This window comes from Cucurbita moschata, unplaced genomic scaffold (assembly GCF_002738365.1).
Source record: "Cucurbita moschata cultivar Rifu unplaced genomic scaffold, Cmos_1.0 Cmo_Scf00048, whole genome shotgun sequence".
NCBI classification, from domain to species: domain Eukaryota; kingdom Viridiplantae; phylum Streptophyta; class Magnoliopsida; order Cucurbitales; family Cucurbitaceae; genus Cucurbita; species Cucurbita moschata.
This window is the reverse complement of record NW_019268564.1, coordinates 1,345,030-1,359,965: the sequence shown is the minus strand read 5'-3', so window position 1 is coordinate 1,359,965 and position 14,936 is coordinate 1,345,030. Positions and strand designations below refer to the sequence as shown.

The 14,936-nt window shown below is 40.4% G+C and overlaps 2 protein-coding genes across 2 annotated transcripts; both read left to right on the top strand.

Moving 5' to 3' along the window:
• The first annotated feature begins 2,607 nt into the window (after positions 1–2,607).
• Positions 2,608–3,486, top strand: LOC111435127. Its single transcript, XM_023072465.1, has one exon. The coding sequence runs from the start codon at positions 2,608–2,610 to the stop codon at positions 3,448–3,450; it is 843 nt and encodes a 280-aa protein (XP_022928233.1). The 3' UTR covers positions 3,451–3,486.
• An 8,698-nt stretch (positions 3,487–12,184) lies between these two features.
• On the top strand, positions 12,185–13,583 carry LOC111435089. Its single transcript, XM_023072422.1, has one exon. The coding sequence runs from the start codon at positions 12,747–12,749 to the stop codon at positions 13,581–13,583; it is 837 nt and encodes a 278-aa protein (XP_022928190.1). The 5' UTR covers positions 12,185–12,746.
• Positions 13,584–14,936: the final 1,353 nt, after the last annotated feature.

The window sequence follows — 14,936 nt, the reverse complement described above, 5'->3', positions numbered from 1 at the left end:
TTGCTTTGAGTTTTCCTCAAGTTAGCTCTTGCCTTTTTTGAGAGTTCGATGAGCTTTTTGTAGATCAATGTCACTGATATAGATGTCCACGTCCAGGGGACAGGGTAGGGACGAGAAAGTCATTCCTGCCACCTATTTCATTTTCCGTTCCTGTGAAATTCCTCCTTTATTTTCGGATCAGGGAGGTGAGTCTCGACGGAGAATTTGCAGGGATCGAATTCTTGCGGGTAATTTTCTCCCTTTATTATTATTTTTTTAAAATAGTTATTTTAAAGTTTCATTTTCTTCCATATATTTTTATTAAAAATTTGTAAAAAAAAACATAATAAATTCAGTGGCATGTGCAATTTAAATATCTAAGCATAGTGAAAAAGCAAACAAACGTTGTCGTCTTAGGTAGGTAAGATCTTGGTTTGGTTTTTCTTCCCATTAATAATAAATAATAGTGACATTTGTTCGAAACATCAATGTCGTCTAGCACGATTATATTTAGACACGTCCATTTAATTCGTTGGGACCCGCTCCAAACTGGTGGAGAATCCTCATTTAACGAACAATAAGAAAGAGAGAGAAGAAATTTTTCTATGAGACCAAAGACGAGGATTATATTCCTTTCAATATAATCCTCGTCTTTGACCTGCCAAATCCCTAATAATATTTAGAAATTATGTTTAAAAATTATATAAAAAGACGGAAAAATCCCGTGCCGGAACTTGATTCCAGCTAATTCACCCTTCTCAATCCCAAAAACAAATGGAGAATTTTGTAGAGACAAGGATTGAGATAGGAGGTGTCGTCGTTTCCGTCCCGCTCCACAGACATACCTAATCATATCGATAGGATTTTTTGGGATAAAGTTCAAAATAATATGAATTTAATTTTATTTGAGAAGTGAATAACACATGATTCGGAACTAGTTTAACTTTACCCATATCAAACAAAACTAATCCGAGCAACGTCATGGTTGTAAAAAAAACTCTTAAGTCATTTTTTTCATTCGATGATCCTTACATCTCTGCCTATATGACCATGTTACCTACTTATCGCTTCTAAGAGTCAAAACTATCTCACACACGTGCTTCCTACGAAAATTTTTAAGAGGTCACTCGACATAGGAATGCTCCAAACTAAGCACGTTTAACTTTTGAGCTCTTATGATTGAGCCACTGAAAAAGAAAGTGCATATACATAGTATCTTTCAATTCTTTTAAACCTTAACCATCGTATTCTTAGGATCACTCTTATTCGGATATGGTATCGGTTCATTCATATACCTCTTTTTTACTCGTGCATCACATTAAAATTTGTGCATTTATATCATCTCATTTTGGTTAGCTATTTATAAGCCTAGACGCGAACAAGTTATTTAGTGAGACTATCATAATATGACTGCTCCTCCACTGGTTGTATAAAATCAAGAATTGGCTAGATTTTGGAGAAGTGGTGTAACAATTCAAGCCCACCGCTAGCAGATATTGTCTGCTTTGGCACGTTACGTATCGCCGTTAGCCTCACGGTTTTAAAATGCGTCTATTAGGGAGAGGTTTTCACACACTTATACGGAATGGTACGTTCCCCCTCTCCAACCAATGTGGGATCTCACAATCCACTCTCCTTAGGAGAGTGTCCAGCATCCAGCCCACTGCTAGCAGATATTCACATTGGCCCGTTACGTATTATCATTAACCTCACGATTTTAAAATGCGTCTACAAGGGAGAGATTTCCATACCCTTATAAGGAATAGTTTGTTCCTCTCTCCAACCGATGTGGGATCTCACAATCCACCCCCTTAGGACCCAGCGTCCTCGCTGGCACACTGCTCAGTGCCTTAGTCTAATACCATTTGTAACGGCCCAAAAAATGTTACATATCGTCGTCAATCTCACGATTTAGCCCATTACATATCGTCGTCAATCTCACGATTTAGCCCATTACATATCGTCGTCAATCTCACGATTTTAAAACGTGTCTATTAGGAAGAGATTTCTACACCCTTATAAGGACTGCTTCATTCCCCTCTCCAATCAAGGTGGGATCTCAAAATCCACCTCCCTTGAGAGCCAACATTCTCACTGGCACACCGCCTGGTATATAGCTCTGATACCATTTGCAACAGTCCAAGCCTACCCTAACCGTCTCCAAATGATGAAGGAACAGCAAGATATGCCATATTCTATTTAGCACACAACATAAAATGGCTGTAAGCTGTAGAAGACATACATGGGGTGGAGGAGACAAGCTTTTCTGCATAAGAGAACCAAGTTTCATGGCTGTCTTTCAGTAAACTAATACCCCTTCTAAACAAAACCACATATCATAAACCTCATTATAGTATCAAATGCATGAATATGGGTACCAAAATGATACAAAAACAGGCCAGCTTGGGCATTGGTAGAAGGGAGACAAGCAAAAACACAGCTGATATGATGTTTCAGATCCATATTACAATCATAAAGCTTCAAGATTCTGTTTTATTTCTTCATCTCTTCAATAATGTTCTTGAGGTTCCTTCTGTCCCCTTTCCCTTACCTATATATAAACTCCCCTAATCCCACAAAAAGGATCATAAACTAAACTTCTTCAAAGCTTCCAATCAACAAAAAAAGATGCATATTCGCTCCAACAGCTTGCCTTCCAAGCCACACCCATTCGTCGATCAAGTCGACGAGCGTTTACGCAGCTTGAACAAGGCCACCTCAGAAGCAACATCATCTGAGCTATGCCATAAACTAAATGGCCTACAGGATTTGCATCATTGTATTGATAAGCTACTTCTATTGCCTCTCACTCAACATGTCATCGTTGAAGAGAGCGATAAGAACTCGATCGACGAGTTACTCGAAGGATCTATTAGGCTCTTGGATTTGTGTGACATAGCCAAGGATGCCTTGTTGCAGACAAAAGAATGTGTGAATGAACTCGAGTCGGTTTTACGCCGAAGAAAAGGCGAAATGTTCATAGCAAGTGAGCTTCAGAAATGCTTAAGTTCTAGGAAGTTAATAAAAAAAACAATCTACAAAGTCTTGAAGGCAAATGAAAGCAAAGTTTTTGAGAAAAGTGGAGCCACTCCTGCCATTGTTAGCTCATTGAAACGAGCCGAAGTAGTCGGTCAGAACATCGTCGAAGCCTTGTTGTCTTTCGTGGCAGGACCGAAGTTTCCATCGAGTTCGAGCCGGTGGTCTATAGTTTCGAAGCTTGTGCAACCCAAAAGGGTAGCCTGTGAAGGTGAAGAAACAAGAAGAAACGAAGTGGCATTGGTGGATGCTGCATTGCATTCAATTACAAGTCAAAAAACAAAGAAATTTGATTTCATTGTTCAAGTTGAGAACTTGCAGAGCTCATTGAAGACGTTTGGTTCAAACATTGAAGAACTTGAAGGTGATCTTGAGGCTCTATATAGGCGCCTAATTAAAACAAGAGTATCACTTCTCAACATCTTCAACCATTAAGCTAGAGATTTCATAGAGTAGTGGTATCACGGCCAATCCCATGAGTACCCATTTTTGTAGATTGTATAAAAAACATAGTAAATATACAAACTTTTCTCTCAAATTATGGCTTCTCCATGATCTTCTTGCTCTCTTATTTTCTCATAATGTCGGTTGGAGAGGAGAACGAAGCATTCTTCGTAAGGGTGTGGAAACCTCTCCCTAGTAGACGTGTTATAAAACCGTGAGGCTGACGGCAATACGTAATGGGTGAAAGTGGATAATATCTACTAGCGGTGAGCTTGGGCTGTTACAAATGGTATCAGAGCCAGAAACCGGGTGGTGTGCCAGCGAGAACGTTGAGCCCTCAAACGGGGTGGATTGTGAGATCCCACGTCGGTTGGAGAGGAAAATGAAGTATTCTTCATAAGGGCATTATAAAATCGTAAGGCGGATAACAGTACGTAATGGGTCAAAGTGGATAATATTTGATGCTATCAACTATCATATCATTGTTCTATCCATCAAACTGTAATAACTTTAACTGTTCCAATAATCAGGCCTGATGCAGTTCTGGTGAAATCATTGTTTGATTGGTCAACTAATGATGAAAATTAGGTACCTTGAATCAGCATCATTGACAACTATTAAGATTCTAGTTGTCTCAACAATGGCATAAAAAATTCACATGGTTGACTAACTTCATATGTAGAGGCCACCGCTATTGTTTATTTTGGCTCGTTACGTATTGCTGTCAACCTCACGATTTTAAAACGTGTTTACTAGGGAGAGGTTTCCACACGTTTATAAGGAATGCTTCGTTCCCCTCTCCAACCGATGTGGGGTCTCACAATCCACACCCATTGGGAGCCCAACTTCCTCGCTGGCACACCACCTAGTGTCTGGCTCTGATACCATTTGTAACAGCCCAAGCTCACAGTTAGCAGATATTGTCCACTTTGACCCGTTACGTATCACCGTCAGCTTCACGATTTTAAAACGCATCTACTAGGGAGAGGTTTCCACACGTTTATAAGGAATGCTTCGTTCCCCTCTCCAACCGATGTGGGGTCTCACAATCCACACCCATTGGGAGCCCAACTTCCTCGCTGGCACACCACCTAGTGTCTGGCTCTGATACCATTTGTAACAGCCCAAGCTCACAGTTAGCAGATATTGTCCACTTTGACCCGTTACGTATCACCGTCAGCTTCACGATTTTAAAACGCATCTACTAGGGAGAGGTTTCCACACGTTTATAAGGAATGCTTCGTTCCCCTCTCCAACCGATGTGGGGTCTCACAATCCACACCCATTGGGAGCCCAACTTCCTCGCTGGCACACCACCTAGTGTCTGGCTCTGATACCATTTGTAACAGCCCAAGCTCACAGTTAGCAGATATTGTCCACTTTGACCCGTTACGTATCACCGTCAGCTTCACGATTTTAAAACGCATCTACTAGGGAGAGGTTTCCACACGTTTATAAGGAATGCTTCGTTCCCCTCTCCAACCGATGTGGGGTCTCACAATCCACACCCATTGGGAGCCCAACTTCCTCGCTGGCACACCACCTAGTGTCTGGCTCTGATACCATTTGTAACAGCCCAAGCTCACAGTTAGCAGATATTGTCCACTTTGACCCGTTACGTATCACCGTCAGCTTCACGATTTTAAAACGCATCTACTAGGGAGAGGTTTCCATACGTTTATAAGGAATGCTTCGTTCCCCTCTCCAACCAATGTGGGGTCTCACAATCCACACCCATTGGGAGCCCAACTTCCTCGCTGGCACACCACCTAGTGTCTGGCTCTGATACCATTTGTAACAGCCCAAGCCCACCACTAGCAGATATTGTCCGCTTTGGCATGTTACGTATCGTCATCAGCCTCATGGTTTTAAAATGTGTCTACTAGAGAGAGGTTTCCACACGTTTATAAGGAATGTTTCGTTCCTCTCTCCAACCGATGTGAGATCTCACAATCCACCCCCTTGGAAGCCGAGAGTCCTCGCTGGCACACCGCCCAGTGTCTGGCTCTGATACCATGTGTAACAGCCCAAACCCACCACTAGTAGATATTGTCCACTTTGGCCCATTACATATCGCCGCAAGTCTCATAGTTTTAAAACGCGTCTACTACATAGAGACTTCCACACGTTTATAAGGAACACTTCGTTCTCCTCTCCAACCAATGTGGGACCTCACAAAAGCAATAATGATATTCATATTGTCTCTCAACTTGATCTAATGATTTGTCAAATAATGAAAATTTTGAGAACAATCATTATGGATCTTGGCATTTCTTTAGCCATACCCAATTCATGAAATGATTGATAAACAATGCAGCATATGTATTAAGAGGATATTTTGCGGTGATAATTAGTTAGAATATATCTCAGATATTTAGGGAGTTGTTAGTATAGATTTGATTAACCGTATATTTTATTTATTTACCAGATTTAGTTAGATATATATTTTTTCTATTTTTAGGTATTAGTTGATAGTTTGTATCCTATTTAAACGTGGTAAACATGAATGAAGATCATACTTTCGATCCCAATTCGATTTCTATTTCTCATTCTTAACATGGTATCAGAGCACCGATCTTGGTGTTCTTAAATATCAAAATTTCCTTTATGGCGGAATCAGCCAAATCTAGCTTCAAAATTTCGGATGTTGATTTAACACATCCGTACTATATTCATCACTCTGATCAGCCAGGATATTCACTTGTTCCAATCAAATTAAATGGAGCAAATTATCAATCCGGGAGTAAATCAGTTATGCATGCTCTTATTGCCAAGAAGAAAATTGGCTTCATTGATGGCACAATTGAGGAACCGTCCCAAGATGCAAATTCAACCGAATTCGAACTCTGGAATCAGTGCAACAGTATGATAATATCTTGGTTAACTCATTCCATTGAAGTAGATATCGCTAAAGGCATTATTCACGCCAAGACAGCTCATCAAGTGTGGGTTGATCTTCACGATCAATTCTCACAAAAGAATGCTCCAGCAATTTTTCAAATACAAAACTCGATAGCAACGATGTCACAAGGAACCATGGCACTGTCAACATATTTCACCAAGCTCAAAGCACTCTGGGATGAACTGGAAGCGTACCGCACACCATTTACCTGTAATCAACGTCAAATACATATTGATCAACGCGAAGAAGACAAGTTGATGCAATTGCTCATGGGGCTCAATCAGTCTTATAAAACGGTGAGATCTAACATATTGATGATGTCTCCATTACCTAATGTGAGGCAAGCCTATTCATTACTTGTACAAGAAGAGATGCAGCGTCAGGTAACTTCCGAACCTACTGAGAAAATCTCGATTGCATCAGCAGTGCAAAAGAAAACAATATATTCAAAATTCGCCAAGGACAAATTGTGTGAACACTGCAATAAAAGTGGTCATACAATTAATGAGTGTCGAATTCTTAAGTTTCACTGTAAGTTTTGTGATAGAAGGGGCCATACAGAAGATCGGTGTCGACAGAAAAATAATTCTGGAAGGACAAGACAAGACAATCAACACAATAACCGTGGATATCGATCATCTGCAAATATGGCCGATGTTTCACAGTTGAATACAGAAGAACAGTCACCTAATTCCATTCCAAATTTTTCTTCTGAGCAATTACGACAGATAGCACAAGCCTTATCTGCAATCAATCATCACCCTTCTGGTAATTCTGACAATCACATCAATGTTGCAGGTTTGTTTCCCATATCTACATTATCTATTAACTCTGCGAGTTCTAATTCATGGATTCTCGATAGTGGAGCTACGGATCATATAGTATCAAAATCTTCTGTTATGACTGAACCAAAGGCTGCCATCATGTCTACAATAAATTTGCCTAATGGAGAGACAGCACGTGTGTCACATACTGGCAATATTTCCCTTAGCCCTAACCTTAAATTAAACAACGTTTTATGTGTGCCTTCATTCAATTTAAACCTAATGTCGATCAGCAAACTTACCAATAACTTGAAATGTTATGTCACCTTCTATCCTGATTCTTGTGTTATGCAGGACTTGGCTACGGGGAAGATGATTGGCTCGGGTAAACAATTTGGAGGTCTCTATCATATTTCTTCATCTCCAATCAAGTCTTCAGCTCATCAAGTATCTCAGTCATCTGATTTGTGGCATTTACGCCTAGGTCATCCTTCCTTTTCTCGTTTTAAATTTCTAGCTGATCAATTGCATCTTAATAATGCGAGTTATTCTCATAATTGCAGTATCTGCCCGTTAGCAAAACAAACTAGGTTGTCTTTCCCAAGAAGTTCAATAACAACCCATTCTGCTTTTGATCTGATACATTGTGATGTTTGGGGACCACATAAAATTCCTACCCATTCTGGTTTGCGTTTTTTTCTCACTATTGTTGATGATTTTACTCGATGTACTTGGGTTTTTTTAATGCAACATAAGTCAGAAGTACATCATTTGTTGATGAACTTTGTTAAATTCGTTCAAACTCAATTTCATACTACTATCAAGATAGTTCGATCAGACAATGGGACTGAGTTCCTATCTTTGCAACCATTCTTTACTTCTTGTGGTATTGAATTTCAGCGCACTTGTGTCTATACTCCACAACAAAATGGAGTCGTAGAACGCAAGCATCGCCATATCCTAAATGTAGCTAGGTCTCTTCTTTTTCAGTCACAGGTTCCACTTAATTTTTGGGGAGAGTGCATTTTAACGGCTGTTTATCTTATAAATAGAACGCCATCACCATTATTATCTAACAAGACACCCTTTGAAGCACTCTACAAACGACCACCTACATTTCATCATCTTAAAGTTTTTGGTTGTAAATGTTATGCAACTATAGTACATCCTAAGCAAAAATTTGAACCTAGGGCAACTCCTTGTGTTTTCGTAGGATATCCTTGTGGTCATAAAGGTTACAAGTTGTATGACATGCAATCTCACACATTCTTTATCAGCCGTGATGTCAAATTTTGTGAAGATGATTTTCCTTTTTCATCAGCTTCACAAACTTCGACATTAGCTCCTTCGACTCCTGTTGTACCACTTCATGATCCATCCTACTCAAACATCCATCCTCCACCTTCACCTCCTATTCCTTCACCTCCTACTCCTCCTTCACCTCCTATTCCTTCACCTCCTACTCCTCCTTCACCTCCTATCCCTTCACCTACTACTCCGTCGTCTCCTCCACCTTCTCCAGATTCGCCCACTAATTCCAATCCTATCCCACCTGATACATCAGCTCCACTTCGACGTTCTACTCGTACTAAACAGCCTCCAGCTTGGCATAAGGATTATGAGATGTCTTCTGGAGCCAATCATTTAACCTCTAGCTCAAGTCCCGGCACTGGCACCAGGTATCCCCTTCATCATTACCTTTCATTCTCTCGTTTTTCTCCTACTCAACGTGCTTTTCTAGCTCTTATTACATCCCAGACAGAACCTAAAACCTATGACGAGGCAGTTGGCGACCCGTTATGGCAGCAGGCTATGAATGATGAAATTGCAGCTTTGGAACGTAATCATACATGGTCTCTCGTTCCTCTACCACTTGGTCATAAAGCTATTGGTTGTCGTTGGGTGTACAAAATTAAATACAACTCTGATGGTTCTGTTGAACGTTATAAAGCTCGACTAGTAGCAAAGGGGTACACTCAGGTTGAAGGTATTGATTACACAGAAACATTTTCCCCTACAGCGAAACTTACTACACTTCGTTGCTTACTCACTGTTGCTGCTGCTCGAAAATGGTTCACCCATCAGTTGGATGTTCAAAATGCCTTTCTCCATGGTAATCTAGACGAGGAAGTTTATATGTCTTTACCACCAGGTCTTCGCCGACAGGGGGAGAATACAGTATGTCGGCTCCATAAATCTCTTTATGGATTAAAACAGGCTTCTCGCAATTGGTTCTCCATATTTTCTACAACTATACAAAATGCAGGCTACACTCAGTCCAAAGCAGATTACTCTTTGTTTACTAAGAGTAAAGGTACTTCTTTCACTGCAGTTCTAATCTATGTTGATGATATTCTGTTGACAGGCAATGATCTCAAAGAAATTCAATATCTCAAGACTAGTTTACTCCAGAAATTTCTTATCAAAGATTTAGGAAATTTGAAATATTTTCTAGGCATTGAATTTTCTCGATCTAGAAAAGGAATTTTTATGTCTCAAAGGAAGTATGCTCTAGACATCCTTCAAGACACAGGTCTTACAGGAGCACGTCCAGACAAATTTCCTATGGAGCAAAATCTGAAACTTTCTTTAACCGAAGGAGAGAAGTTGAATGATCCAAGTAAATACAGACGGTTGATTGGCAGATTAATATATTTGACCGTCACTAGGCCTGACATAGCTTATTCAGTTCGTATGCTTAGCCAATTTATGCATGAACCAAGAAAACCACATTGGGAGGCAGCTCTTCGAGTTCTGAGGTACATTAAAGGCACTCCTGGTCAAGGACTTCTACTGCCATCTGAAAACAATTTAAGATTACAGGCATATTGCGATTCTGACTGGGGTGGTTGTCGAACTTCCAGACGATCTATTTCTGGGTTCTGCATTTTCCTCGGAAATTCAATTATTTCTTGGAAGTCTAAAAAGCAGACTAATGTGTCCAGATCATCAGCAGAAGCCGAGTATCGAGCTATGGCAAATACTTGTTTAGAGTTAACTTGGTTAAGATACATTCTTCAAGACTTGAATGTTCCACTGTCCGAACCAGCATTATTATATTGTGATAATCAAGCAGCATTACATATAGCAGCCAATCCAGTTTTTCATGAACGTACGAAACACATTGAAATAGATTGTCATATAGTTCGAGAAAAATTACAAGCTGGAATCATCAAACCGTGTTATGTTTCGACCAAAATGCAATTGGCAGATGTTTTTACTAAAGCTTTGGGAAGACAGCAATTTGACTTTTTGAAGGACAAGTTGGGTGTGATCAACATACACTCTCCAACTTGAGGGGGAGTATTAAGAGGATATTTTGCGGTGATAATTAGTTAGAATATATCTCAGATATTTAGGGAGTTGTTAGTATAGATTTGATTAACCGTATATTTTATTTATTTACCAGATTTAGTTAGATATATATTTTTTCTATTTTTAGGTATTAGTTGATAGTTTGTATCCTATTTAAACGTGGTAAACATGAATGAAGATCATACTTTCGATCCCAATTCTATTTCTATTTCTCATTCTTAACAATATGTAGTTTTTAATACAAATGTAATCAAGCAAGTGATCTGATTCCTGCTTAAAATAGTGAAGAAATTGATGAATGCACATGTGGGTTTGGCCTTAACTAATAATTTAAAGGTGATAATCTCTTGCACATGAACAGTTTTGTCAAAACTCCCTCGTGGGGCTTCATATTTTATGAACTGGTTTGACATTGTATAGCAGGAAGGTGCACGTGGATATGAAAGTTCCTGGAACGTTTTCCTCGTGTGTGTTTGGGGAGGAACCTTCTTGTCTGAATTAAAACATGTTAAACAAGTTTATTATGAGTTGGAATGTTGGTGGAGGCTGAAGATCGTGAAACATTGCTTGAGCATTGCCATGGTTTTCTAAGATCCAAATCGAAACTAACCACCGCGATTCGATTTAGTGGTATTGGGGTACGTGAAAAAACAAAACGGGAGTTCGGGAGTGTAAAGACCCAAGCCCACCGCTAGCAGATATTGTCCTTTTTAGGCTTTCCCTTTCGGACTTACCCTTAAGGTTTTTAAAACGCGTCTAGTAAGGAGAGGAATTGAGAGGTTTCCACGCCCTTATAAAAGAGTGTTTCGTTCTCCTCCCAACCAACGTGGGATATCATAATCCACCCCTCTTCAGGACCCAGCGTCCTCGCTGGCACTCGTTCCTTTCTACAATCGATGTGGGACCCCACCAAATCCACCCCCTTTGGGGCCCAGCATCTTTACTGGCACACTGCCTCGTGTCTACCCCCCTTCGGGGAACAACCTCCTCGCTAGCACATCGCCCGGTGTCTGGTTCTGATATCATCTGTAACGACCCAAGCCCACCATTAACAGATATTGTTCTCTTTGGGCTTTCCCTTTCGGATTTATCCTCAAGGTTTTTAAAATGCGTATGCTCGGGAGAGGTTTTCACACCCTTATAAAGGGTGTTTCATTCTCCTCCCTAACCGATGTGGGATCTCACAGAGAGGATAGGTTCAAAAGCCTTGGTTAAGCAGTTGTCTCGTGAGGGTAGCCGAGGTATGAGTAACTTGCCTAAACATTCACAAATTTTTTAAAAAAGAATCTGAGTTGATGAATCAAATGTACAACAAACTCTTAAGACATTGTCTTACTTAAGGCAAGCATGATCGTCTCTCTTGTCTCATAAGCCAAAATAATCGCTCAAATAGATAGAGGGTGAGATCCCACATTGGTTGGAGAGGGGAACGAAACATTCTTTGTAAGGATGTGGAAACCTCTCCCTAATAGACGTGTTTTAGAATTGTGAAGATGACGTTGATACGTAATAGGCTAAAGCGGACAATATCTATTAGCGGTATGCTTGGATTGTTACAAATGGTATCAGAGCCAGATACTGAAAAGTGTGCTAGCGAGGACGCTAGGCCCCTAAGGGAGTGGATTGTGAGATCCCAAATCGGTTGGAGAGGGGAACGAAACATTCCTTGTAAGGGTGTGGAAACCTCTCCCTAACAGAGATGTGTTTTAAAATTTTGAAGCTGACTTTGTAATGGGCTAAAGTGGACAATATCTGTTAGCGGTGTGCTTGGACTATTACAAATGGTATCAGAGCCAGACACTGAAAGGTATGCCAGTGAGAACACTAGACCGCCAAGGGGGTGGATTGTGAGATCTCACATCGGTTGGAGAGGGGAACGAAACATTCCTTATAAGGGTGTGGAAACCTCTCCCTAATAGACGCGTTTTAGACCCATGAAGCAGACGTCAATACATAACGAGCTAAAGTGGACAATATCTGTTAGCGGTTTGCTTGAGCTGCTTGACTGTGACTTTCATGAATAAGACAAAGGCTCTCTCTTGCAAATAGCAATAAACTAATGGATCTTTCAAACAATATCAAATTAAAAAAAAGGCATATAAGATGCATCCGTGTGGTTATAGAGAAAAGACAATGAATGCCAGTGAGTAAGAACCTGGTTGGAGGGAGACATTGCTTGGACATAGCTTCGACAGTGATGAACATGAGATCGAGATACCCCATGTTTCTTCAACCCTGTCATATATATACAACCATCATAGCCAAAACATGAACCCAAATTGAAATTGCTTAGACTTATTGCTAAGATGAATGCCTCAGCTATGAACCCAAGCAACTCACAACACGTTCGTTCAAGGAGTGTTCCCACAAATCCACACCCAGCCCTCACCCAAGTTGATGAACATTTGAACAGATTAAGAGCTTCAGAAGCCACATCTTCTTCTCTAGGCCTCAGACTCGACGCCCTTCAAGACTTACACGGTTCGGTCGATAAGCTGTTTCTTTTGCCTCTCTCCCAACAAGCTCTGGTCAAGGAAGTGTTAGATGAGTTGCAAGAGGGATCTCTTAGGCTGCTGGACTTGTGTGACACAGCCAAGAATGCCCTGTTGCAAACCAGGGAGTGCACACATGAATTAGCGTCGATTTTTCGTCGAAGACGTGGCGATATTGGTGGTTCTAGTTCATTGAAGAAGTGTTTAAATTCTAGGAAGATGGTAAAGAAATCAATCCACAAAGTCTTGAAGGGAATGGAAAGTAAACCATCCAACAAAGATCATGGAAGTTTGAGTATTGTCAGCCAGATAAAAGAGGTGGAAGCAGTCACATACCACTGCATAGAAGGCTTACTGTTCTTCATAGCAGGACCCAAGTTGGTATCAAAATGGAGCTGCTGGGCTTCATTTTCCAAGCTTGTTCAACCCAAAAGAGTAGCATGCATAAGCGAAGGAACAAACATAAGTGTAATAGAAAGATTGGACTTGATATTAAGTTCAATTAGCAATCACCAAACAGAGGTTGAAGATATGCAGAACTTGGTGAGGGAGTGTGGGGCAAGCATTATGGAAGTTGAAGATAAACTTGAGGGACTTTATAGGGTCATAATCAAAACAAGAGTGTCCCTTCTCAACATCTTCAACCACTAAATTTTGAAAAGTGTTTGAATGAATATGCATATATATACATACAATACTCTATTTTTGTTTAATGATACCCTGATTGTTCTCTTTGAGCTTTTCCTTTCGGGCTTCTCTTTAAGATTTTTAAAACGTGTCTACTAGGGAGAGGTTTCCTTACGTTTATAAGGAATGTTCCGTCCCCCTCTCCAACCAATGTGAGATCTCACAATCCACCCCTCTTGAGGGTTCAACGTCCTCGCTGGCACACCGCCCAGTGCCTGGCTCTGATACCATTTGTTACAATCTAAGCCCATTGCTAGTAGATATTTTTGTCTTTGAGCTTTTCCTTTCGAGTTTTTCCACACTCTTATAAGGAATTTCGTTCTCCTCTCCAACTGATGTGGGATCTCACAGCCTAAAATCCGACTTTTGTCCATTTTTCCTCCACAATTTAAAGGAGTAGCAATAATCAATCACTTCTATGGCATTTAAAACTGCAATCATTTTCTTGTTCAACATCCCATAAGGAACAGTTTGCTAATCCAAGGGTAAGAACAAGCATAAATGAAGGAACAGAGCTGCTGACCTTTAGATGCCATTGAATGATTTAGGCTCTTGGTTTGTCATGTAAGATTTTAGAAAAGACTTCCAATTCTTGTAATTTGATTTATTTAGTCTTTTGTAGCGTTATAAGGGTGGGGAAACCTCTCCCTAGTATACACGTTTTAAAAACCTTGAGGGAAGCCCAAAAGAGAAATCCCAAAGAGGATTTCACTAAACGGTGTGCCAACGAGAACGTTGAGCCCCGAAGGGGGTGGACACTAGACATTGTGCCAACAAGGACGTTGGGCTCCGAAGGACTTCCCCTCAAAGTTTTAAAACACATCTACTAGGAAGAGATTTTCACACTCTTATAAGGAATGTTTCGTTCTCCTCTCCAACCGATGTGGGATTTCACAATCTACCCCCTTTCAGGGCCCAGTGTCCTCATTGACACACCGTCCGGTGTCTGGCTCTAATACCATTTGTAACAGAGCCAAAGTGAACAATATCTGCTAGCAGTGAGGTTCTGGTGTAATAATCTTTTGAATGGTCAACTAAGGTTGGAAATTAAGTACCTTCAATTTGCACTATTGCCAGCTAATGATATTCTAATTGTCTCAATAGTGGCATGAAAGATTCGCATGGTAAACTAACTTTATATGCCTCAAAGCAATAATTGTATGCAAATTGTCTCTAACCTTCATGGCCACTTGATTTAATAATTTTCTATCAATGTTCTATCAGGTCCCACGTCGGTTGGAGAGGAAAATGAAACATTCCTTATAAGGATGTGGAAACCTCTCCCTAATAGATGTATTTTAAAACCGTGAGACCGAC

Excerpts from the sequence above, each read along its gene's own strand:
- LOC111435127 (XM_023072465.1), top strand. The coding sequence starts at position 2,608 with ATGCATATTCGCTCCAACAGCTTGCCTTCCAAGCCACACCCATTCGTC.
- LOC111435089 (XM_023072422.1), top strand. The coding sequence starts at position 12,747 with ATGAATGCCTCAGCTATGAACCCAAGCAACTCACAACACGTTCGTTCA.